This window comes from Xiphophorus couchianus, chromosome 13 (genome assembly GCF_001444195.1).
Source record: "Xiphophorus couchianus chromosome 13, X_couchianus-1.0, whole genome shotgun sequence".
NCBI classification, from domain to species: domain Eukaryota; kingdom Metazoa; phylum Chordata; class Actinopteri; order Cyprinodontiformes; family Poeciliidae; genus Xiphophorus; species Xiphophorus couchianus.
The window spans coordinates 10515958-10543957 of NC_040240.1; the positions used below are offsets into that span (position 1 = coordinate 10515958).

The 28000-nt window shown below is 35.6% G+C and overlaps 1 protein-coding gene across 1 annotated transcript in view; it reads right to left on the reverse strand.

The window, feature by feature from the left end:
* The window catches only part of gabbr2 (gamma-aminobutyric acid (GABA) B receptor, 2), a 187452-nt gene that overhangs the window by 103139 nt on the left and 56313 nt on the right, over nucleotides 1-28000 (reverse strand). Inside the window, exon 2 of the mRNA XM_028036005.1 lies at nucleotides 26326-26463. Coding sequence (XP_027891806.1) covers nucleotides 26326-26463 — 138 coding nt within the window. The remainder of the gene's footprint in view (nucleotides 1-26325; nucleotides 26464-28000) is intronic.

Consider the following 28000-nt stretch of genomic DNA (forward strand, 5'->3'; position numbering starts at 1 on the left):
ACCTTAATTTACACTGTAATTTATAATATATATAATTTATAATACTTGTGATGCTTATCGAGATAATGGGATTGTTCCATGCGAAAGTGTTTGCAACAATTCCTTACACTTATAGTGTATACAGCATATAGTGACGGTGGGAAGGAAGGCTTCGTAAGTTGTCTGTCTCAGTCACACAGTCCACTTAATTGTAAAAAGTAGATAGTTTCATTTTCTTAAACAAAAGATCATCAAGATGCTGTTCCTCTGGAACCAGGTATGTGGGCCCCAGGTATGTGGGCATGTCTAAAAAGTTTTTACATGGGTCTGCATTTTAAAACATGAAGCTATTTTGTATGAAACAGAAGTCCAGCCTTGCAAATTAAGTATGTGTTTTGCTTAATAGTCCCCATTTTATATAGCATGGGTGCTTTTAGGGGATGATTAGTATCAGAAAGGAATAATTTACTTCTGTCTTAATGTCACCTGCTTGCTTTTTGCTTTTTCCATATTTAATTATCACACCACTGCCTGGTGACAAAAGATTAGTTGCTCTCAATTAGTCAAATACTTGTTGGCTAAATGAATGATTACATTGGTCAGACGGCCCATGCAAATGTTTTTATTAATATATCACACCATACCAATTAAAGAACTTCAGGACTCTGAAAGCAACAAGATGGTTTACCAAAGTGCTGCACATATAACAGTAGGAAATATAATGGAGTAAAAGGGTCATTAAAGCATGCACCACAAATAACAGAATAAAACTTGAGGTTGTATTAAAAAAGTCCACATATTGAAAGTGAGGGAGTAAAAGCTAGTTTTTAAACAGGATTCATAAGCAATTAAAAAGTTTCTCCCCAACTTGTGCCTTGAAACGCTAAAGTACAAATCTGTGTAGTACAATGTGTGCTACTGGTTTAACAGTCAGAAGTGCTGCTAAACATTTCATTAGTAACTTTCCGTCTTTCACAGCGAAGTCTCAGTTATCTCCTCTCATTCATATCTACATGAGCTACTCAATTGACGGTAGTTGGCTGTATACAGTACAGTGGGTAACAGCACAGAATAATCAAATATAGCTTTTCTCAGCTTTCCAACATGTGGCCCACCATAGGCTTGTTGGATTACTGCTGACCGATTATTCCTCAAGAACCACATGGGGGGTCAAAGCACTGCAGCAACACTTTGAACTAAGGTCTCTGAGTGGATACTGGCCTTTATTTTAAGAAGACGGCTTTGAATTTTTCTTTAGAAAAAATTGGGGTAGAGTATAAGCTTTGTTCTAAAACGATGAATGAATATCTAGATAATCAAATGTACAGGAGCTTTAAAAATATTGCGCTTTTTGTACTCAACAGGCATTAATTTATTGTATTAATTTATTAATATATGTTTTAATGTTTAAAATAGGTAATGAAAATCAACATAGTGAAAAAAATGACCTCACTGCTGCCTTTGGTTTGTTGACCTTTTTACAAGTTTCCATAATAAACTGCAGTTGACTGCTTTTTTTATGACTAGGGTCAAACTGGAATTTAGGTAATTGAATTTTGAATCAGTTAATAAAATTGGACTGAATTCACTGTGCATCTCTATCTGTTTGTTCTGTATTTGTTTTTAGTAAGTGCATTTGGACATTTGTTGTGAATAACTAGTGAATAAATAAACTGGGTTGCACTGAATTAACTACTCGAACATGGATTATTCAACATTGATTACAGATTCTTTAAAGTCTTTCATCTGTTTATGAACAGAAAAAAATTATCTTGTATTTCTCAAAAATACATACACAATCTTTGACTAATTTTAAATAAAATCTTCTCTCTTCTTAGGAAAATCCCATATTATGTACAATATCATTTAATCTCGAGTTACAACACATTTTGTAATTTTGCAAATAGGGCCGTACGACGCATTTAACATGTATCGCTATTAAATTATTAATATGCTTAACATTACCATCTTAGAAAATAGATAAAATAGTTAAGAAAAGGTTTGCTAATTTTTTTAATCTAGCAGCGCTGGTTAAAACCAAAAAGATGTGCCTGAAAACAGAATCCAAAAGACAGAGAGGCCTTCTGACAAATTCTCTCCACATAACATCTGTTCTGGAGCCCTGGTGCCGGTGGGAATGGGCCTGCTGCAGCACTGATTGCAGCCATCTACTTTAGCCCAACACATTGTGATTGCACTTTGCCATAGTCTTCACCCTGTGTTAAATCTTAGCCTGTCACGGAAACTCTTAGCAAGAACATTCTGATTTTCTCTTCTACTCTGCTTTGCATTAACCATTCTTCTGAATGCAGGGGCAGTCTTGAGAAATGCACCCTGTGAGCTGCCTTCGTTTTCTTTCCTGACAGTCCTAAAAGAAATAAAACTATGTGAACGAGCAGTTAATGAACACTTTCTAAAACCTAATATACATATATACAGAATTGATCTACTGAAGCTGAAAGGCATTGGCAAACCAACATAATGCACAACACGAGAGAAAAGTCACTGACATTTATCATTTTGAAAAGGATTACAAAGCTATTTTCAGGCTTTGTTTTTTCAGAAAAACACAAATACAAGGAATAAAAGTGAAACTACTCGTAGGTGGTTAACCTACAAAGGATTTGAATCTAACATGTTCGTCCTGCATGGTAACACTGCTAACAGCATCACTCTTGCTTGGCTCATTCATCTTTATTTCATCCAATTCACATCTTGCTTTTTTGTCTTGAATTATTATTCACTGACAAATGCAGCATGGAATCATTTATTCAAGTGATAAAAGCTTTGCTGGATCCTAAAGTAGATAAAGCTTCACCAGTGATTAAAATGTTCCTTCTCATTTGAGTAAGTACTCTACTGCCACAATCGTCAAAAATCTCCTTTGCGTTGCTTTGTTGTTGTGTAATTAATCACTTCTGCCATCTAAGCATAATCTCTGCCTCCGAGACAATATTTAGGTAAACTGTTTTCTTCTTTTTTCAAATTCATCAAAAAGGTAATGTACAGGCAAGGGGTCAAGTTCATTTCAACCAAACCGAGACCTAAGTTTTTTGGCGTTTGCGTTTTCTTTTTGCTTGATTACACATTCTCCCATCTAGAAACAAATCAGTTTCTAGATAAATGGACCAATTAAAGCAGACTAAGCAGAGCTAAAAACAAGGCTAGTGTAAAAACACCCTTGAATATAAAGCTCTCCACCTTTTTGGGGGGCACTCCAACAATCTTTTTACAATTCTAGAATAATTATATTTATTTTAATGGTATATAAATTTTAACATAGCGGTAAATAAGCATGTTTTTAAAAGCATGTTTTTTTTGCATCATTTAGGTGTTTGATGGCAAAATAAGCATTACTAAAGACAAAGGTGTGTGTGAATTCAAACTTTATAAACAGTGAAAACTACCCAAAGCAGCAGATGGCTTTGTTACACAGAACCACCGAGGGAGTCCTTACAGAAAACAGACTGAAGCATGATACTGAGTGAAACATCTGTCTGACATCATTGCCATCGAGCTTCAGCCAATCAAATCAACAAAGTGCTGTAAACAAAGCCTGAGATCTCATTATTGACTGTTGACACTGTTGTTTTTTAGGGATATCAGTGTAAAAAGGTTGAATATAAAGTGAACACGAGATCTCCCAAATTAGTATTTATAAAACATTTAGAAATAAATCTTTTTGATTCACTTTACAATTGGAATCTATTCATGTGGGTCATGTGGAATCACAAAGAGTTACAGGAATGTTTGTGGTTTTATTGTCTTAAAAGGTGCAAATGCTTTTTTAAGGATCTGTGTTTTTCTAGGTACTATGTGAGAGCTTTGGTGGACCTTTGATTAAAGTTGACAGAATTATTTCATTTCTCTGAATTAAAAATTTCAAGTTACTGTAGTTAGGAAAAATAACTTGGAAATAAATTTTGTGTAGCCCAACATCATGCAGAATGTAAAGGATCCATTGCAAGCTGTAGTTTGACAAATAAAAATGTTTAAGACCATTTCCCAAGCTAGACCAATCCAATACTCAAATTGCAAATTTTCTGAAGATATATGTTTTCAAATGTTTCGCCACACCAAAATTATAAGAAAATATTTATATCTAAAAATCTATCTAAATGTTTTAATCACAGAGAAATCAAATGTCTATCAGCACTTGGAGCTTATATATATATATATATATAAAACACATCTCAATGCTTTGGGAAGAAGACCTTCAGAAGAGCTGCCACCTACCTTTCATTTCTCCTCTATCTTTCTTCTATAGTCTGACCATGATTATAGTGCCATACAAGGCTTTGTTGCAAACGTGACTTGGATATAAACGCCTGTTCCCACACTCAGAGCGCTGGGTATATATCAGCGACTCATCACTAAGACACAGGCTTCAAGGTCCCTCAATGTGAAACATGCCATTAGGTTTCTTCCTATCTTACTCTCTGGCTTTCTTTGCTTGAGCTCTCAGTTGCAATAGCAAGTCCTCTTTAGTTTCCTGTGTAGATATATTTTCTTGGATGTATACTATTGAAGGCACAGATATTGATTTGGTAGCCTACATGCAAATTTATTAGATCAGGTTTAGCTCTTGTTGGCTGGGCCTATTGGTGTTATTTTATTGGTAAGAACAATAGCTATTTAAGGCAATATAAATATTGTATTCCAGTTTAAGATTTTCTAAATCTATTGAATATGTCCCAATGTCCTTCAATTGTGTTATTTTCTTTTCTTTGTCTGGTGGATGTCAGCCAACTTTCTAAAAGCCCTTCTTGTTGATCCACTGTTCTTTTGCCATAAGGAGATACAGTGAAACCAAAGGCACCTTCAGATAAATTAGACTAAATAGAAGGACTAGAAGCAAGCCAAGGTAAAGGTCTTTACTGCTAGAGTGTCTTTGAAAAGTTTGTATCTCCCATAATTGTGTACTTTCCATCCATCCATCCATCCATTTTCTGTTCACCCTTGTCCCTAATGGGGTCGGGAGGGTTGCTGGTGCCCATCTCCAGCTACGTTCCGGGCGAGAGGCGGGGTACGCCCTGGACAGGTCGTCAGTCTGTCGCAGGGCATTGTGTACTTTGTTCCCAATATTTTCTTTTATCTACTTCTTCATTGTTATATCTAATCATTGGTTCTCTAGGCTTTCTCTATGTTTTCCAAAGGATTATCTGGACTTCAGATGCTTTTTTGTGCATCTTCTACACAATTTCTCTACCTGCTGGTATTGTCAAGACTTTGCCTAAACAAGGAAAGTTAAAAAAGTGCTTATTAATAAAACCTATCTCTACCAAATGACTAGTCTCTCATAGTCATGTCTTTGAGGGGAAAAAAACAATATAGGATCCAATTACAATAGAAAATTTGGATTCAGGAGCATTTCCAAGATAAATGGTTTATAGGCACTGGTTTAGTTGATGATCAACAAAAGAAACATTTATATTCAAAGTACTGGTTAGAAAATGAATAGAAATAGCATTTAGTGTCTGTAACTATTTCTCAAAGACAACTATATTGAGATTTTATAGATTGAGAGATGAAAATTGAAAATGAAAATAATTACATATGAATACTTGATGGTCACTGCCTCATTCCTACAAGGTTCAATACTGTGTGAACTTATCAATCATGTTTATTTGTCAAGCACATTTCAGCATTTACATCATAAAAACACAAAAATGTTTAGTCATAGAAGACCCCACACAATAAACAATTGAGAAAACCTAAACATTACATTTTGCCAAGTGCCATCAATGCACATCGAAGTGTTGGTTAATGTTCTAGACAGGTGGGTTTTAGTCTAGATTTACAGGTGAAAATGTTTTGAAATCAATACTAAAATGCAGCTTAAGCCATAGGGGTTGTCAATGTAAGTTCATTCATTGTTATTAAAATGTTTCCTCAAGTAAACAAATCAGAAATAACTCAAAATGGAAGGACCAACATTTTTCCAGTCAGCTCATCAAAATAGCAGAAAATAACAGAAAGTAAAACTTTGCACATCTACCTGGAATTACAAAAGAACAATAAAGTTAGGTGATGTAAACAGCACAAAGTCCACCACGCTGGGTGGGTTTTGGGTTTGTTGCCCCGCAACTAAAGAAAAATTAATTACAGAGACTCTGAGTCAATCAACCATGGATTTTCAATTACTCTTGAAATAGTGGCAATAAAACAGCCTCAGCAGTGAAATATGCTGTTGCCCAGCTGGAGAAAACAGCAACAAGACAGGGGATTTATTTCAATGAACTCCCCTCAACACAAGTAGAATTTTTCAGCATTTGATAGCATCTGGTTTGTGCAGCAGAGGGTCACTCCAATGAAAGAAACAAGAAGTGGCCAAGACTGGCTGTAGGGGATATACAAAGGCTTATCAGAAATGCAGAAAACTGTCTCTCAGTTTCACGGCCATGGTCCCTCCGTCTTACCTCAGCCCCCCGTCTTTACTCTGACTTTTCAATTTCCAAAGACCTGCAGGGGCCAAAAGGCTAGCTCAAAAGAAGACTGTAAATTTTTAAAATTCCATCTCCTGGGATGTGAAAGAGGCATGGTTAGGGTGTGAGGTGGATTGGTAGTCCAACAACAAAAAACATGAAAGACCCTTCAGCATGATGACACCAAAGACTGAATGGCTCTCAAACTTTGGTTTTCTGCAGGGCACTGGTTAACGTACATGGAATGAGGCAATGCTACCAAGTGGGAGAAGACTGGCAGAATTGAAATTACTTTTTCCTATTTTGCTATAAATTGTAAACCTGCTCTTTCAGCCTCAGAGTGTTTATCTGTAGATTATGTGAAGTTCAGCTAGTTTCACTTTTTCCATTTAACAATATTTATGTAAACCTGCTTTTAATCAATACGACAAAAGTTCATATACATTTCAATAATATATACTGAAACATTGGATTTTATGTGCTTTTTCATTGTTTCCTCTCACACTAATTGATTCCCTTTCCCTCTGTACCTGTTATATTTTCAAGTGTTTACTTCATTTAGAAATACTTATGATTTAGTTACCAGGAAGCACAAAATTGGTAGGTTTATTTGTTTAAAATGTTTGGTTCTTCAACTGTTTATCATAGTTTTAATACATTTGGTTTAAGTTCAAAGGTTTTAGTAATGTCCATGCAAAAGAGAGAACATTAAGTGCTGAAAAGCAGAATTTCAAACCCTCATAATCTCTGAATACTTATTTAAGGAAAGACATGCGTTGAAGGTTTCAAACCTTACCCCATAATTAAATCAGTTAAGCCGATTACTCCTACTGATCTCTGTTGGTGGAGGAAACGGAAAAATGCCACCACCGAGCAAGAAATCAAAGTTTACCTCTGCAGGATAAACACCAGCTCAATTGAAATATCTTTCCCAGTTTCATGCTCACTCTGTCGATCTTGTAGTATTTCCAATCACCAAAGCTCAACTCTAACAATTTCCTCCGTTTTCAGAGTTGCCGTCATTTGAAATTAGTTTAAAAGGGTTGCTGATTCTTGGTCCATTTGCTGCATGTCTTCCACTTCTCTCTGCTCCATATTTCCTGTCTATCACTGTTCAATAAAGGGGACTGGAGTGTACAAAACTCTAAAAAAAAAGAGTACTGAAGCTAAAGGTAATGGCAATGTTATTGGGTGGCAGTTTTAGTCATGTCTGTGGCTTGGTTACAAAAAATATATATCCACTGTTAGGGCAACCTGGCCCACCCAAACCCTGCCACCACTCTGTACTGCAGCTAATTAGGCTCCACCCCGTGGGCCTAATTAGGTCAATCAGCAGCTTGTGCTCACGATGATGAAACAGTTAACCAGTCACTCGGCTGGTGTACAGCAAGCAGGGTAGACAGCAGCAGATACAAAGGCGAGTAATAGTACTCTAGACTTAAAATACTATCTGTCACAACATACAGCTAGCATGCATGTAGTGAATGCTCAGTCTTGTTAGCATGACCACTGATGACAGCAGATAAATGTTTTTTTTTCTGTAACAGTTAGTTGTTTCTATGTCATTAGCACATTTAGCACTATTGACCGACAGTCCTAAGACCTTCCTCCCGGTTCTGATTAGTTGTTTTTGGTCTTGGCCGGTCCATTTCTTCAGATGGCAATAGTAGCTCAGGGAGGAGGTGGAGGAGATCGAGCTTAGCACAGATTATCTGTCTCATAACTTACAATCACAATGTGGTGACACTTTTAATAAATATGTGAAAAGCATGTTCTTCATAAAAAAAATACATAATGCAGCTTTGAGTGCTTTTGTTAACTGCATCAGCTTCAGCGCTTGTAAAAAAAAAAATCCATAAGACAAGTTAAGATTTGTCTTTGGGAATTAAAATATTTTTTGCTGTTTTGCAGAAACTGTTCTTTAAGCTAGAATTTGCAATGGTTAGTCAATCCAATCAGCTTTTCTGTTTTGTGTTGTATTGGTGCAGAGCTTTTATGACATATACCTGACTGTTGTCAAATGTCTTATAATTTAAACCATCACCTGGTAAACTTTGGAAGATGTGAATAAATTAACAATTGGATGCAGTTTGTAGTTGTTCTCACAGGTTTTTATTCTATAGACTAAGTAAAAAATAGTCACTGGTTAAAGTGAACATGTTTGAAATGGGTCTTGGAAATATTACACACCATCAAAAGCTTGGCTGGTGTTTGCAATGTGTACTAATGACACTACTGGAAATGTCAAGATTATTATCAGTGGTGAGCTCAGTGGTGTTTGGGTGCCTTGTGATTTTCTTCAGTATTAATGCACCTATGTGGTGTGGGTGAAAAGAAAAAAGTGCCAGTGGTTACTTTCAATTATGTCCTTTTTCATATTTAATGGTGTTTATCTGAGTGAAAGGTCAGCAGTGCTGTGTTTGTGTGCTTTTCCTAATGCTGTGGGAGGCATCTGGTATCCTGCTGCTTAGCCTGTTCTGTCTCTTTAAAAATGCACAGCGTTACACCACAGGGAGCAGTGACCCCCATGGCGCTAACCTATTGAGCAGTAAATATCAGGTAACGTAGCCAAGGAAATCCCACTTCTCACATCTTCCTTCACAACCTTTTACAGTGTTTCCAGAGATTAAGAACTTAAGTACCCATTTTATTTTTAGCTCTGTATTGTCGAAGTAGGTAATCTAGAGCTTTATATTGATTTCTATTTTGGATAGGAGCATAAAATAAAGCTAGACAGGCAAAATACCATCAAACAAACCAGATAAAAGGTTTGAGATTTCTCAAGTCGAGAAGTGACTAATAAATGTGATCAGCATTTGGAGAAATAAGTCATTTATACAAATACTAGATTCCAGGGCAGCAATATTTTCATAAAAATATGGAAACACCCAAGCAGTGTAAAGTATATATTATATTATATTTAACCTAAAATGGGGAAAAAATTTGGAATCCCACCAAGTGTGAGACAAACGCACTCTTGAGATTTAAATAATTTAGTTATACTACAATATAACTATAAATACAAATGGTTGAAAGTTTCAGTGTTCTCTTCATCTCTCATTTACCTGAAAGGGTATTTATTGTCTAAAACGTGTTTTAGGGCTGGTCTACCTAATAATAACTTTTTACGAATTAAAACAAAAAACTAACATGACATCTTTTATGGAATTTACTGAAGTATGCAACTCAAGGCTCTGCGGGAAATAATTTCAGGAAATGCAATAAAATCAGAAACAATAAATGAACTGATTTGACATTATGTGCTTTCATACTGTATTGCAACTCTGCTGAGTTAATAATACATCCATGTATATTGCTTTGTGATGTAATTTCATCAGCTTCTTATATCTAAAATTATCCATCACTGAAAAAGACGGAAAAGAACAGAATTATCACCTCATCATTCTCTCACATTACATCTCTGTTGTGTAAACTATGCATTACGAATGACAATAATGCCTCTGAGTGACGGCAGCCAATGCTATTTTGTAGATGCAAATTATCGTACAATATGACTTTTATTTACAATTACCCACCTAGCCACACTTAATGTCAACAGTCATGAATACCCTTTGAAGTTTTGAATCTTTAGAACTACCTTTTAAATTAGGCTTAATAAAAAATTATTTCTAAACTCTAAAAGTTAAAATCTGACAGAAATAAGGCATTTTCTACTTGCTGAACTGTAGTAATATTCTACACACTGGTGATCTCTATACAATCCATCAGAATTTATGACTCATCTTGTTGCACTAGAGATGAAACTATAGGGAACCTAATCATTCTTCGCAAATTGCCATTTGTGGCAACCTGATTAGACTTCACTGAACCTCTTCAACCAGTTGAAATGAAAAAAGAATGGCATTAGCTTTTTATCTGGCACAATCTAGTGATTGCTATATTCAACTTTCTCATTTCAACTAAAGAATTGGTCTATTCATTTTTTAAGAGAACTCTGTAAAGAGAAAAATAGAAAAGTAAACAAAACTTTTCAATGACTCACAATAGCTGAATGAGATCTTTATAAGGCCTTGCCATCTACTGGCAACAAACATTTCATTCAACACACTGAGGCCAAATGTCAGTAAGCCATTCATAAGGTAAAGATCTTCTTAAAAAACATTTTGATCTCCATTGTAACTGAGCCTTTGCTTCAGGAAGTCTGTCATCTGGAGGTGAAAACTTCCCATCAGATCACATTCACCCAGTTTCAAACCGCATTTCCCTTTCTCTCTACAAGGGCAGGGCGGAATGCATCATTAAAGATGCATCTGATTCCAAACAATGGACGTCTTCCTCTCCTCCCATCTGGCGGGCATCACAGCAGCCGCTATATTTTACAAGCTCAGGCAAGGCTTCTTCACCGAGCCTGTGACCCTGCTGAACTTGGCACATTAACCTGAAGTATTAGTACATTCATTACAGCTCTGCTTCAGTACTTTTTAGTAAGCACTTATAGCACAGGCTGAACCTCTTCCTGGGTACAAGTTGCAGTTATTCTGCAAATTCTACAAATAATTAAAGACACATCTTAATTGTATTTCATAGACATCATAACAGTTTTCTGAACAAGTACAAAAACCTGAAGCTAAGGACATGAAATTAAACCAAACGGGTTCCGTTTTTTTTTTTTTATAAAATCTGAGTTGACAGATTTAAAAGTCATATCATTAAATCAGAGCTGACAGAAGTAATCAAAATAACAGCAGCTGAAAGAAGACAAAATGACAGCAAACAGTTCACATGCATCTGGATGTACAATTACTTATCACACTCCATCAATCAATTCTTGTGCCACAGGGGTAGTTATACATTTAAATGAAGGCCCAGTGTTACACTGCATCTACCTACAGTAGGTACTGTGTGTTGCTCAAAAAAAAAAAAAAAATCAGACCATATGTGCGGTCACTGCTCAGTGTTTAAGAACATCCTGCCCCACTTTTCTGTTTTCTTCTGCCAACTTATGGAGTTTAGTGTTCGTCAGATAAATGTATACGTTCAACTGAGTGTGTGTGTTGTGTATCTTAAGAGTATTAGCAATCTTTTTCTATTTCTCTGGCCACTGCAGGCGATCACATCTCCACCCGAGTGTCTCTGTGTGTTTTAGTCTCTACTTATGTGATGTGTGCATGCTTTGTGGAAAAAGAGAGAGACAATTCAGGGATAGACAAATTCCACTCAGTTCTAATGAGCTAGCTGTGCTGCTCTTCTAGCTCCGTCTCTCGGGTCCTCCTGCCAGCTCACCACTAAAAGGTTTGAATTAAAATTTCAAACCGAGCCGTGCCATGTTTCTCAGGCATTTATGTATAAAACATATATAGTTTTTGTCTGCTAAGGTCAGAACCCTTCCGTCTAGATCTCACTGCTGCTCTGAACGACCAAACATTTACAAGTCAACAAATTTCACAGTAAGTTACCCAGCGATGCCATTGTTCAGTCCACTGCAAAATTTCAATCATTAAATGTCTATTAAATAAACCTATTCCTGCTGAATGGAGACAGCCCTAAAGTCTCACTAAAATCCCCAGGATCCCCAAAATCGAACGTTGGTGGATTGCTTCAAATTTGGAAACAGCATTTCAGTTTTATAGCAGCTATGACCCTTTGAGTTTATACAATGAACTGCTTTCTTGACCATCACATCTGTAATAGCATGTTTTCTAACAATCTGTGTAATCTTTCTATGAATATGGAGTAGTCTGACACTGGCAGCATCGCATTTTTTGCAATAATCTTTATCTGGCGCAGAGCTCTGACAACGTTTCCCACCCAGTGCAGTCAGAGGGAATCATGCACTCTTAATACAAATATTTGCATATTTTTTCACAGATTACTGATCACATAGAGACGTTAAAATATGGGGTTATTTTTAAAAATTATACTCCCACTGTATTATTAGCAAAATGTATGCTTTTCACTGCTTCAAAAATTGCGAGATCTACATGGAATGAGAAAATGTTAAGTAGAAGTAGAAAGCAAATAGTCTACTTTTAAACATCTAGGAATATGAATTGATGATCATTTGACTTTTAAGAAGCATAATCAGTTTGTTTAAAAAAATCCTGAAAATTCTTGCAGGATTTTACTAAAGACAAGTTCTGAAGTCCTGCTTCTGCTTGATGGCTTGTGTATGAACACTTCACTCCATAATCTTTGCATGTGTCGAAATTTATTACCAACTGTGGTCCTCTTATCCCTCATTGTGTACTTGTCTCTTAAATATGGATGTCACAATCTCAGATATGAAAATATGATATCTTTGCAGTACACTGTCTCACACTGTGTGTTTTCTGTGACAAAATTTTAATGTTTGTTTTTGTTGTAATTATGCTACTGCGGTCTTAGCCAGGTCTCCCTCCTAATAGAGATCTCTGATCTAAATGGAAATAATCTGAGTAAATAAAGTTATATAAAATACAAAAAGCATATAGTTAATCATAAGATTAATCATAGTTCTCCTCCCTCATCACGGCTAAATATGAGGATATATGTAAAATATATTATCCATTTGACCTTCTTGATAAAACCTACAACTTTCTACAGTGGCCCAACAATTAGCCTGCGTGGGCTATTTGGTGTCTGTAACCGATAACACTTAAAAATGTGTTCCACATGCCAATTTCTATTTACAAGTAGCCTTGGTTTAACACCAGTGACTTGAATTTTTGTTTCAGTGCATGGTAAGATCCTTTTAGTTGCAGCCAGAGCTGTGATGCTATCAGAACAACAGACACAGTGACAAAAAATAACAACAAAGCACAAAATTATTTACCTCTTGCTACAAATTCTCTGAAGGCTCAGCTTTGCAAGTGTGCAGCAGGAACAAATCATGGATAAGATACCACTGGTGCTACCAGGCTCCAGATTTGCTGCCACTTGACCATAACAAACTGACCACAAAGATTTTGTGCACAAAGATCTTGATGTACTTTAAAAGACCTCTTTATAAGTGCCTACTGAGACCATCTATATGTTGGCTGATTATTAATGTTATCATACAATCTTAGTCTTATGTGAATGGGGTGCTAGATGTTCTGTTCATTATAACTATATAGCTATAAGAATATATGATTAAAAGCTGCTACTTCTACTCTAGCAAAAAATTATTCCTCGTCAGTTTAAGTTACACAGGTAAATGTGTTGTTTTGTTTCCTCTCTTGCATTTGATCTTTGCTATGTGATCACTCATACTACATCAACACACAGACATCAATGTAACATGACAATTAGGGTTATTACTTAGCCTGTGATATTAATGTAACAGCCAAGTGGTTGTGTTAAAAACACTAACAACTTGTACTGTTGCATCACATTAAGAATCTGCTGACACTAATTTCCATTTAAAATGCGATCCTTCAACTTTAGAAAAAAATTGAAATATTTTGACAAATGCAGCATTGTGAAAACAAAATGCAACACAAAGAATGTTGTGACTTATTTTTTAAAATTCAGTGTTCGTTTGGACCCTGAAAGTTTAAAAATGGTCTACTGTAAATAGTACAAAGGAGTTCTTTGTGCCAAATGCTTAGCCATAGTTTTAACAAATATAGCAGTTCCCTCTGCATGTTCCCAAACAAAATATGTACCACATAATATCAAAATTATGTAGTTATGTAAATGATTCTCCTTTCTACTGATTTTTATTTTCATTAAATCAACGCATAGTACAAATTCTAGAACAAGCTGTGTTCCTAAAGTCTCAACCTTTGACTTTATTAATACACACCAACTTTATTCAGGGTGCCAGCAGGGATAAAGACTGTGTTTGAACATGTGGAAGAATAAGTCGAATTGATGACAGGCAAGGAAGCTGGACTTGACTTATCATCCCAAACTACTGAGATAAGCAAATTGCCAAAAAACCCCAGGATCATCCCACATTAATAATACGAAAGAGATGCATTTGTGTGGCAATATAAATTTGAATATATTTAAAGCAAAGTGGAAACTGACCCTTGGGGAAAATGTGGTGATTTTTTTCCATGTCACAAGTCCTTTAAGGAAATTCCACTTATTACTGAAGTCATCAAAACAAAGATTAAAATAAGTAAGCTATAAATCACTTTGAGATCGTGTTAAGAAAATGCAAAATGCATTTAAAAATTAAGAATATCTGCACTTAAACTGCTCTATCACATATCTATTTCTGCCTTTCTACCCATACATGTTTTTGTTTTTTTTATTTATGTATGTGAATAAGTGTTTGTCTTCCCAAGACTGAGGCCGTTTGTCACGGCTGTTCAAAAACTCCACCAACTGGCACTGGGATTTGTGATTCAAGAAGAGTGAAGCTGTTGGACTGATGTTTTCATTAAAAAAAAAATACATTTTTAAAAAAGCATTTTAAAACACTAATGCTGTCATCTGCAAACATTGTGCTGCATGTGGTATCAACCTAGTTTTTTTAGACATTTGCACCTCTTTTTGCTCCATTTTAGTGTCCCATGAAAGCAATAATAATATTCTGGTCTCAACATGTCCATCAAGCAGGCTTATCAGGTAACAGCTGTCCTCGCTGTACATGTAAACAATGACTTCACATCGTAAACACAGCAGGAGCGATAAAAACACAAAAAGGAAAACGTATTTCCTCACATTGCGCTCCATGTCTGATCAGAGTATATTGATCAGACATGTCATAGCTTCTTTAAAGCTACAACAGTATTTCATTCTATCAGTGAGAAATCACATCATTGACTTCATTTCTGCAAGTGATGTGGTTATTTTTAATGCACAACAGGTTGTAAAGATGACTGAATGATTCACCCCTTCAAATGATTCACTGAAGGAGGAAAAGCATTGATAGTCATTTAAAATGTGGAACTGCAACAGTAGCAGATGTTGTGTTGTAGAAAATGCACATTACTCATTTGTAATTTGTGTCAGAAAGAAAAACAAAATAATAAAGGAAAATTTGTGCTTTCTTATCCATCAATACTTTTTTTTTCTTTTTCAATAACAAATTTTAAAATTGGAATGTTGTTTCCACTCCAAAGACAGAGGTTCTCGCCATATGCGCTCTCTCCACAGGAACAGTCCAGCTTCCCCTCTACCACAGTGTACCAACCAACAATACAGAACTATGTTAAACCTCGGAATGCTGGGATTTTTGATTGAAAGCCACTGGCCTTCTCTTGTTATCTTGAAGATGTTTCACTTCTCAACCAACAGGCTTCTTCAGTCCAGAAAGTTAGATTTTAAAGTATCTGGCACAACTCCTAAGATTATCGTGACTGAGAATCTAGATCAACATAAACCTCTGAGGTATCAACAATCTTTTGGAATTTTTTAGAATTGTGTACTTTATACTCTGACAATAGAGTTGAAAAAAACAGGATTTATGGAATTATCCATATTTATTTGAGGATAATAGACGTAATTTATTCTTTGACCTGCCAACTCTCATTTTTTAAATGAGATCAAACAGTGTAGAAAGATATAGCATCAACTTGTCTCCTCTAAACATTTTTTCATGTTACAGATAAATAACTCATTTATGTATTTTTAAGTGAACAAAATTAAACACTTGAAGAATCAGTCATGTGCAATGAATCTATATCATTTACTTTTTGAATTTAGCTAAATAAAATATTTCAGTCAAATTATTTATTCAGATACAGTTATATACATTTCAGCTTACATGTAAAATTTTATCTGTGTAAATTTAAGAAGATCCACAAATAAATTTAAATTTGTGAACTCAATTCCTGTGTTTAAAACGTAAAAGAGCAGCTCAAATATCATGTTGATGAGTGTATGTAAACTACTCATCTGAACTGTATCTTTGGGATTCTATGACTACAATAGGGAATTAAATAATATAGCTTGCTATTATTCTCAAACAGACATAGAGTTTCCACATCCAGATGCCCAGATAAAGTGAAAGAAGATAAAACAGGGAGAAAGGATGGGCAGAAACTGGCAGCACAGAGAGAATATATTAAGTAGAGAAAGAAGTTGGAGACAATTTTTTGGTGTTTGTCAAATACATCTCTTCCTCAGTTTGAAGACATACGCAACTGGATGTTCTGAGCAGGCGTAAATCAGGTTTTTTTAATGCACATTGAGTCGTCACTTATGTTCTTATTTATTTTCTTGCTGCCAAGAGATTTAATTTGGCTCTAAAGCCTTCAAATCAAAGTACATGCATTTTTTATTGTTGAAAATTTTTATCAAGTTAGAGAATGTGTTTCAGGGGTAATTTCTGAGTGTAATGCTTATCTTTCAATTTAGTTGCACCATGTGTTCTGTTTGTAGGGTTTGAATGATCCAAAATGCTAATCAACCTACTGTGAAATTAGGTTATATCATCCCCACACAAGACTACAGTATATGAGGGATGGGTGGGAGAAGAAGACAAAGAGCAGCAATAGGAGATCAAAAGCACTTTGTAATAATAAGAGTCTTTCTTTCCATATCCTCTCTCGCCCTCTAAGTTTGTCCTCTCTCGCCCTCTTCCTCCCCCCCTTCCTCTTTCCTCCTTTGGCTGCCTCTGAATGGGAGATGATGCTTCAGATATTAGTGAGCTGTGTCAGACAGTTAAACTGCCCTTTATCGATCCTCTACGCTTCAATCTTTCCAAGCAGCCGTTATGGTTTTAATGGCCTGTAATGGAGCTGGGTCTTCTTTGATGTCCAATTGCTCAGCAAGCCCTTGTTTTTGATAGAGTTTCAAAGGATGCTCCAAACACCAGCCACAGAGCAGCACATTTCCTACACAAATCCTAAGTTCAATGAGGTTCTCAATGTCCCCATCTTAGAAAAAAAACCAAAAAGAAACATTCAAAAGGAGAGGAAGGTAATCGGAGAACAGAGATCTTTGGGATTTTTTTTTCCAGACTTACTGGAAGCTTTAAAAAATGGCTAAATTAATTTTAAAGGTGCTGTAATATAGTAAGAACACACAAAAAACCTTTTTGTATGCAATTTCATCTTGCAACTCTTGATACCAATCAGCCAATTTTATGTTTTTAATTTTTGTTTGCCAATTCCAAAAACAGAAGAAAAAAAACCCAATGATGGCTTATTTAATCAAAAAACGCAAAAACGACCTACAAGAGATACCCTGTTTTCCTTCTATAAAGCATGATTAGTAAGTCAATCAAAATGCATATTTATTAGTATCCTGCAAAAATTATTGTGAATAAAACTCAATGACCCTCCCTTACTACCTGTTTAAATAAAACTGAGGGGAACATTTCTTTGGGATCAATATCTCTACACACTTTACAAAACGGTTGTTTCAAAAGTCTTACATACACAGATCAGCTACACAGAAGCATTTTTGTAGTTGATGGTTGGGCATGGCTTTTTAAACTGTCTTTCAGTTGGGCCTTATTTCCTGTTTTATTTCTAAAAATCTTCCTTCCACTTCCCCTGCTGGTCAGCCCTTGTAATTGTCGACATAGTTTAAATCTTTTTAAATTTGCAAGTATTTACAAATTTCATCGTTTTAATATCGGTATGGAATAAACTACTTTTTACTTTTGGGCTAAAACCCGTCAGGTTTAAAATGACAAACTTTGTACTTTTAAAGAGTCTATGTTCAGTGTCAAAATAAAAAAAAATGTATAATTTACATATTGAACTATGACAGGTTCAAATTGAGGCTTAAAGATAAGAAATTGGCCTTTTTGTAACAATGGGCAACCAGTTGCAGTGTTCTTATTTTTTCTTGTAGGTTGCTCAATTTCTGTTATATTTTCCCCCAATGTAATAAAATGTTCCCATTGAAAAGCTTTAACAATGGTGTTGGCTTCAGTTTTGATTTTTTTTTTTTATGTAGCGTCGTCGGCCATCCCAACAAGAAGTCTTAAAGAAACACTCCATTTCTTACTTTGAAATATGAGTCTCACTCCATTTATTTCCATTGTTTAATATAACAGTTTAATATCATTTTTAGAAGACAAATTATAGAAGAAAAATCTAATCAAAAGTGGCTTTATATTCCCATACCAGGAAGTGTTTGACTTGACTTTTTCAAGCTTATTTTATACTGTTTTTATATTTTCTGGATGTAGTATGTACTGGTCAATATGTTTGAGTCACATCGACCTTTTCCCCACTATAATCCCAGCGAGGGATTTGTTTTTTGAAAGAACAATGTCTAAATGATCCATTGACATCTGGGCTAAATTTGGTGGAGATTTTTATTTTTTTATTTTTTTTCCAATTTCTAGAATTGGTTTTAAATGTTTAATATCCACGTTCTGAAATAATGGAGCCAATACATGAAAAGAAATGTGATGTAGCCTCATAAAAGCTCTTAAACTTGCTTTTGAAAATTGTTGACTTACTTCCACCACTAATTGTCAAATAGCTAAAAATAGCAACATCTACTTGAGTCTTTTTTTGCTAGAAGCTGCAGCTTCATCTTGAAGTATACACACAGCTTGTGCTTCAAAGACCTGTGAAACTTATGACCTAAATAAGTTAAATCAAAGCTGAAGACCCCCCAAAGAGAAAAGAGGCAATGGAAATAGATCATAGATGTAAGAGTGTATCTTAACCTTCAAAGGAGTACTCTGTAATTAATCTCTATTCAAAATAAACAAAAATAGGTTGCTAATATGTCTATTTTATTGTTGATGGTGACCAGTAGGTACCTCCAACATTATCAGCATGCAACTCACTTTCTCCCCTTTCTGAAAGCTCCTGAATAATAACATTCGAATGCAAAGGTGGAAATTAGTATGTTCTCATGTTGGATTCCTTTTGAATTTTGTTCATAGACTTTGGTGTCGAAAGAGTCTGTACGGGGTTAAGAAGCTGTTTTATAGTCATTGTTTCCACTTCAAAAGGAAGAACCAAAGCAGTGTGAGATTCTTCGAAAGCCCTCGTTTTTATTAGTGGCTTCGAAGAAGCGTGTTTATTCAATATGTGACGCTGACGTTTGCAACATGTTAACGGGATGCATTCAACAAATGTTGGTAATTAGGAAATGACTGTGTTTCCTGTCAGATTGCGTGTATTCAGAACTGTGAACGGGCACAACGGAGAGCGTGAACTCTCCTACTACACGCTGGTGTACTCTACAAGTGTGGAGGCATAGATGAGAAAAATAACTGTTTCAATGATGCACAATGAATCATAATTGGTTTATTTTTACTTATTTTTTTTACATCTGTTTGTGCCATGGGGCATCAAGACATATTGAGGCAGACAATGATTTTATTTTTCCCACATTTGTCTGTAAAGCAGGGTTATTTATCTTTGTTCAGTGTTAAATGCCAATGGACTTTTTATTTTTTTTGCATTGTCACACTTTTGTGTTTAAAACTAGAATATGATATAAAGTTTAAACATTACTGATAGCAAAGTACTTTATCAAAATAGACCTAAAATGACTAACACAAAAAGAGGGATCCTGCCTTCTGCTTCCCTTTGGTGACAGTAATAAACTTTCAGAAACTAAAAAATGTGGCTTAACTGGCAGCCTTAAGAATCCTGACTTTTCCCAAAGCTACAATCAGAGAGAAATGAGAGAGAGTCAGTAATTAATCCCCAAGAGTGGACCTTATGGTCAGCAAAAACACAAGCAGCAGTAAAGCAAATATGAAGATAAATGGTTTATCATCAAATCTTCAGAGACCAGCTCAGCAAGAAGTCAACCGGAATGATTCTATTTTTCACCTGGACGTCAGAGTTGAACAAAAAGGGCAATATCAAGGCTGTTTATAAAAGGAGACAGAGCAGACTAAAATCAGAGAGGACACTAAAAATCTTTTTGAGTGCACACTGGAGAATAAAAGTGTGTAATTCATTGCTTAGCAGTGCTGACCCTCAGCTCTAAATATTGCTATCTGCTCTTTTTCAGCGCTTCACTTAGTATGCAAATACATGCAAAAGGCACCTATTAAGTGCAGCAGGTATGAGCATTTTGCCTCTGATTACAGATGGGAAAATATAAATATGGTTTTCTACCACTAATAAGGCAAGTAAAGAACTGCCAAAGGGGAAACGTTATCTGGGCAGTGAGCTCAAAGTCCTAAGATTAGACACAGAGCCTGCACTCAAAACTGCAAGAACATCACCTTGCTGCTCCAGGAAGTACCATACTCAACAATCAGAGGACTGTAAAAGTTGTAACATGCAAACTGTGAGAAATGGGGGCACAATTGATCAATTTGCTCTAAAACGCTGCCTCGGTAAAATAAATAAATAAACAATAGTGAAACTATCAGAGTTGAATTTTTATTTTTTTTATTCCCTCAAAATTCAGAAGTTTGCATAAATTAAGATTAATTTGCCTTTAAACAGCTCAGATGGTGATGTCATGGCTTTGTAAGCTTCTTATTTAATTGAAGGCACACCAGGGGATGTATTTTAAGGTGACACTGTAAATGGTGCAGCGTCATTTTGAGAAATCACAGCAAAATCTAAAGATGTCAGCCAAGACATTGGAAAGAAAGCTATGGAATCTCAAAATTCTGTTTAATCCTGTTTAAGCCTTTTTCAGAATCTGGAAGATGGTAGGTTAATCTGTTCAACCAATTATAAGCAAGTGTAAACATTACAGGACTCTTTAGCAATGACAGGAAGCAGATGGATATTGTATCAATGGATTCTATGTTGTGGGGCAAAATTTGCTAACCATTTCTGAACAAAAGCAAAAAATAAAAATATTGTGGGTGCTACCTGCATATGCATATTTTCATTAGGGTGACACGGGTCCAGTGCTTTTTTCAAAAAGGAAAGTACTGATGGATGCTCAGAATTAGATACAATAAATCATTGAAACATAACATATAAAATATATTATTTCGTTTTTGATCAATATTTGTAATAAAGCAGCAGTAATATAATTTACTTTCATGGTTAAAAAAAGTAGCCTAATTAAATTTGTTTCTCCTGTACCTAGGATACATTCAAAATAAGGATCTGGCTCTGCGCTGCACAGAGATTTTATCCTAAACTTTGGAAGTGATGAAATATTGATATGGTACACATGAGGATTTGACATAAGTGAGGCAGAATACTGCAGTGCTAGGCATTACATGTTTTATTGAAGCATCCAATGTAGCACTCAGGCAGAGTGAGAAAGAAAATTGGGAGGAAAAGAAGACCCTCAAGATAGTGAGCGTTTAAAAACCCAGAAAACTGCAATAGTTTCTGGGGATAGAGGTCTGTCTCTAAACTGCCTGATTTAATGAGGCTACAACAATCAATACAGCCAACACACAAGAAAAACGAGCCCCACATACAGGTAAACATTAGATCTCTGTCCAGATGTTGGGCAAAATGTGCTAAAAGGATGCATTCAGCTATTCCTCCTTGAAAATGTCAGTGTCTTTGTTCAGTGGTTTCAAAAAGATGAATTATACTAAGGGTCAATGCAGCATTAAAATGCTGTCTACCTCGTTTTAAAATGTGTGTTTGTGAGCGTGATTGGGAATTAAAATAGCAATAGGTATTATGTTCCGTATAACACAGTAGGAGTGTAACAGGTAAACCTTTTATGGATGCAAACTCGACTAAAAACCCACCTGTTTAGGATTGTATTTGAAACGTAATCAATTACAAATTTATTGATGGAACCTGACTTAATGTCGTGTTTTGATTGTTGATTCTATGTTGCATTGTGTTTCTGTGTTTGATATGATGTAAAGCACTTTGAAATGCCTTGCTGCTTAAATGTGCTATACAAATAAAATTTGATTGATTGATTGATAAAGTTTTTTTTTTAAGTTTTACTCCAAGGCAAATGATGCTAAACCAGTTTTGTCACAAAATTCAACTTAAATAAAACTCAGTATTTCCCTCGTTATTCCTGGCAAGTTAAAAAGTGTTAAAGGACATAACTTTTATTAAAAAAATATATGTTTTTTACAAATTTGTTAAAACCATCACTGTGTTGTTACAGTATAATATGAGACAAATGATTTTTGAAAAAAAATCTATGGTCCTGCTGTTTTCTACAGAAATACAACACCTGGTCAGAAACAACCAATCAGAGCAAGGAGCAGTGTCTTAGCGCTGTCAATCGTGCTCATGTATGCACTGCTCACACCCTCCCCCTTTTTTCTGCTATGCTACAGCTGGTTCACAAGAACAGAGCCTGTCATGAATGCTAAGGCTAGTTAGGATGGCTACCAATGATGGTGGATAAACTTTTTTTTTTGTAACAGGGAGTGATACATTTCTTCAGACCACTAAAGTAGCACTGAGATAGGGTGGAGGAGCTAAATCTTTCCACAAGTTATTTGTCTCATGCTATAGAATCACAACACGGTGACTCTTTTAACAAATATGCAAAATTTACAATACCCACTCTACTTCCTGGCCGGTGACTAATACTTATAGATAATGTATAAAAAGGAGCTACACGTGTTATTTCAGATAGGTTTTACAAAATCAGCTGGTGACATTTAACCAGTCATTATGAGACTATAAGCTTGTGTTATCCAAATAATTCAACCTTATGAGGTTACATCTCTGTAATCAAACCCCCAGAGAAAAAGAGAGCCAACTTTTGGAGCCAAGAAAAGAACAAAATAGAAGACAAAATAAAAATTATCTCCACGGAAGAAACATAATTTTCTTTAATTGGATTAATGGTTTAAAGTTTAAAATGGATAAAATGTCTTCATGTGGAAGAAACATGGCTTGCTTGATACAGGCTCCTAATTATGAAATTATTTTTTACCTATTTCTCTTGGAGTAATAGACAAGTAATGATACTATAGCTAAAAATCATGCTTATTTCCATGCCCTTGTTGTCTACTACTTGCCAATTAAGCTATTTTTTTAAGTACATTGGCCTTCTAAAACACATTCACAAGAATAACAATTTTATTTGCATCCAGAGGCGAACTCATGCCTTCGTGAAGATAATGGAATATGAGTTTATTTTAGTTGAGCCTGGTACTTTGTTAGGTACCAATTGAAACTATTTTTATGATTGAATGATTAACCTTCCCCTTCTTTATTTTCTTTAGCGGCTGCTCTCAGCTATATATTCTGTAGATAACGTCTGCCAGCTTTCTGTTTTGAAGTGGTAATGATGAGCTTATTAAGTGTGGCTGATTTAATCACCATGGAAAACAAAAATCACAATTTTTGTAAGAAATTTGATAGAAATATCAAGTTTAAAACTTGATTACAACAAAACAGGAGAAAAACAATGAAGCTGCGGGGTGCAAGATCCACTTACCTCACCTTCTGGCATATGGTTCAGACAGGCTATTCTTTTTTCTTTCTCTCCTTAAAACAAGGACATTATTGTAGCTTGAAGCTGTTATAATCTCTTAAAACTGTATCTGATGTCAAAGTTGGGAATGCAAGTCTCTCTACTAAAAAGATATGTTCAGATTTACTAATTAATGTACTATGAATTTACTAATTGCATTAAATTCATGAAATACAAAAAAGAGAAAGGATATTTGAAATTTACTTGTTGATCAATCAGATTTTGCTATGTTATTTTAGCAAACTAAAAGTTGAGTTGCATCGAAGAGATGCAATTAATTAAGTGTAAACCTTGTAGCATTAATCTCCATTTTGTTTTGTGTACTAACCCAATGTTCAGGTGGTTAACCATTACCTGCTTATCAGTCTAGATTAGAAAGAATCTTAACTTTGCCATTCTTGGTGGAGTCTCCCTCTGTGACTGTGGGACGTCCAGCACATTCTTAGCAAAATATTCCGGTACAATATTCAAAGCACGTGCTTATGTGTATGCTTTACCTGCCGGTATCCAGGTACTAAGTTCTGGACTGTTTCATGGGCATCTTTGCCCAACCTGCATGTTGGGTCTTGTTAGGTGTGGTATACCCTGGCCTCTATTGCTCTTGTGTTGCTGTGATTATTGATTTTGCCCAATCCCTTGGTACAGTCTTATCTAGTCATTTGTAGGACTTCGCAAATGTCTGCCAATTCCAGTACCAGCAGGTGATTCAGGAAATGCAAAGGTTTTTCTCTACTTGATCTTTCCTCCTGGTCTTCATCTTACACACTAGGTTTCTGCTTCCTAAGACATTTATTTAGCAGTTCATCTTTAAGGACCATCTTCCTGATTTCATACTGGATACTTTCATACTCTGCAATGATGCCATACTTGGCATTTGTCCATATCATTAAATGTTCAATAAATTCCAAAGGAATTTGTAGTTGTATTGTTGCGACAGCAGAAAATACCTTGCACTGTTAATGGGGAAAAAAATGTAGAAAGATCGAATACATTAATTCTTTTTGCAAGGTTCTGCGAAACTCTTTTATCTTGGTAGCCATTAGCATGCAACTCTGGTTTCACCAAATCACTTGGTGCAATGTGCTGAGACAGCCACACAATGTGTATTTTGGGAAAAGGCTGGCCTCAATTTGTTGGTGTCAGTATTTGTATTGATAGCAAAGAAGACCTTACTGGGTAAAGTGCTCTGGAGAACAAATTGCTCCAAACAGTGTGTTCTGTAAAGCAAAAAAGTGCCACTGCTGCTCTCAGAGGTATCATTTTCAAACAAACTAATAAAAACTGAGAGTGGCGCAAACACACATACAAGTCTAAGAACACCTCAAACTAGTCATAACTTGAACCTTCTATGTAGACTGGTATTACCACTGAGAAAAAAATGAAGACAGACACAAAAATACCCAACTTTTATCACCTTTCCTTGTTGATATTTTCCCTCTTAAGAGACCTGTACAAGATAGCGAGCAAAGAGCAATATGAAGAGAAGTAGACTGAAGGTAACTGCAAGCAGGAGAAATGTAAAACGTTATGTGACATTCAGTTCAAAATGCAGGCTCTTCAATTATGCTCTCTCTTACAAGCACAAGCGTCCTCCTTCCTTATCTATGCTCGATAACCTTTGTAAGGTTTACAACAAATTAAATGATTTATTTGGAAAGAGGCAGTTTCCCTCTCTGGTACATACAGAGCAGATTCAAAGACACGGGGAGCCATAACTCCAGGGGTCAAAAGTTTGCAAAATGCAAGAATGAAAGGTTTTTAATTTGCCAAGTGTGCAGTCTTAATGCTGCACTGAACTAAAACCCATAAATTCCAATATCAGAAGCTGGTGTAAATGAGTAGCAAAATGTGAAAGTAGGTAATTAGCTCAACAGATCTAGTTCAAGCTTGTGCCAAAACACCTTCTAAGCCAGTTTTAAAATATTAGCTGTGTATGCAACAGCATTTGGAAACTGTAAGGAAAAAATATATTAAAAAGTCAAGGCAACATTTTTGAAAAATTGCAAAAGGAGAGAAGCCTTGAGCTCTCTTAAAGTTTATACATTAAGGTTTGAACAACGGAGCTCGACCCAAGCATTTTATTCATCTTCTGATGGATCCTTCCAACACAATGATGCACTCTGTCATAAAACTTAAAACATCTCAAACTGGTCTTTCAAACAGTTAGTGCGCTGTACTAGACTTCAATTCACTACAGCAAGTTTAAGATGTGACAAAATGGGAGACTTGCATTGCAGATATGCAGTGCAACAATATGCAACTCAAACTGATGCTCTTCAGTTTTGTCAATGTGGACCAAAACTGAAGAGGAATGTTTCCAACACCTTGTTCAGTCTACGCCACAAAGAATGAAGGCAAGAAAGTAAAACCTAGTACTAAACTGTTGAGCTTATATCATAATTTCTTCTAATAACTCGGCGTCTAGTCCACACGTTTACACCACACATTTTTTAAATCTCCTGTTGGAAAGTTATCTTAATTCCAATTGTTCTCCAAAACCGAGTTTGAATGTTAAAGGCAGGTATAAGCAGCTGACCCAAACATTTTGTGTGTGAGTTTTCTTAAGCAGGAATATAAAAAAATGCTGAACTTTACTGTGTAAAGTCTTGTAATAGGTAGACTCACAGAAGTATATTATTAAGTAACATGCTATGTGACGGGATGTATCAACTGTACACCCCGGCACACACACACACCCACATTATGTGTGCTCACATACACAACAAACCCCTACCTGAACCAGATTCCAGCCCTCCAAAGACTCTGCAATAATGGAGGTCACAGAAGGGCATACACCTCCGAAGATCATCAGATGTTTGGGACCGTAGCATATGGCATCAAAAAAGGCCCTCAGTCCTTTAGCATTGTCACACTGCAGACACAGACAGATATAGTGGAGAGTGAAAGTAGGGGTGGGGGAGTTAGAGGAACACAAGGAGGGGGGAAAAAAAGAAAGATTTTGATTAGACTTTATGACAAAAACAGTGATTCAAACTATGATGAAATGTAGCTATAGTTTTCAGAAAATGTGCCCTCCTCTCATCCAGTTGGATGCATTTAATTCTAAGTGTAATCAGATCACACTGCATCAGAGTTTGATCTGAATCACGTCACTAACATGGATCAAAAGTATTCATCACAAATTTTGTGCCTTGAAACAATATTTCAGTGTTGAAAACAAAAACAATGAGGAAAAGTAAAACTAATTTTATTTTAATCATCCTAATTTCGGTGGTCTAACTGCCGTGTTAAGTTTGCTTTTGATTACATCTCAGCCAAGAGGGTGAGACATAAGCATATGTTGATCCATTTAGTCCCAAAATAATGAAAAAGTTTTAGAATCCAGTAATAGAATATAAACACAGCCAACTCATTAATGATAAATGTTGTGCATAGGCATAGACTCTAAATAGTGTAAGTAGCAGCATAAATGCTAAGATTTGTTTTAAGCACTTCGGCGTGTGCGTTTGCGTGTGTGTGTGTGTGTGTGTACACTAAAACACCAGTAAAGCAATCTAGCTCACAGGCTTTAAATTCAACCCTCCACTGTTTCGGTGCTACATAATGCAGCCATTCCATGTTACTATGGCAACCAGAAGAAGGAGTGTGAGGGGAAGAAAATTCAGAGGAGACATGTAAAAAGATTGTGCAGTTACCACTGATTGTAACATAATTGTTTGCTAACTGTTATTGCTGTGATTCTAAGTCAGCATCCAGAGTTTACCATGATATACCAATCAGCATGAAACACTTTCCTGCTCACTTTTTCCAATTGACCACTTAATTCAGGATGTGTTCATAAATTAATGCCAAGTGGGCTTGTGTTTGTTTTGTTTTTCTACCGTAATAGCTATTAGCCATGATTGAATAAAAATACTAACCAACAGGGCCACTCGTTGTTGGAGGTTTGAAAACCGATAATTGATTGTTTTGAAAAGTGTTTTATGACACACAAAAGCAGCGCTCAAGTGTATTCTAGTGGGTTTTACTGGTATATTTATATTTTGTAAAATTTTGAAAAGTAGTATTATGCACTTCTTTCTTTTTTCAACTAAAGCCTGCCTGTGTGGACACGATCAGTTTTTTAACATGTGAAAAGAAAACAGATGAGGCAATTTAAATACCATTAGATGGTTACTACATCAAGCTGTTGATGTAGTAACCAATTACACAAGGATCACAAATGTTTTTCTGGAGGAGAAAATCTCTTAAAATTCAGAAATGAATATAAAACAAATCAGATCCAGCTAATAACAGAATTATTCAGTTATTAAATTAAATTAGTTTATATCTAAGTAACTGAACTGTGAGCTTGTTCATGTACTAAATGTGTTTTCTTGGAATTTTAGGATACAGTAACATAAAATTGTGTCATCTTGACTTAGAATGAAGGAAAATAACCAGCCTTC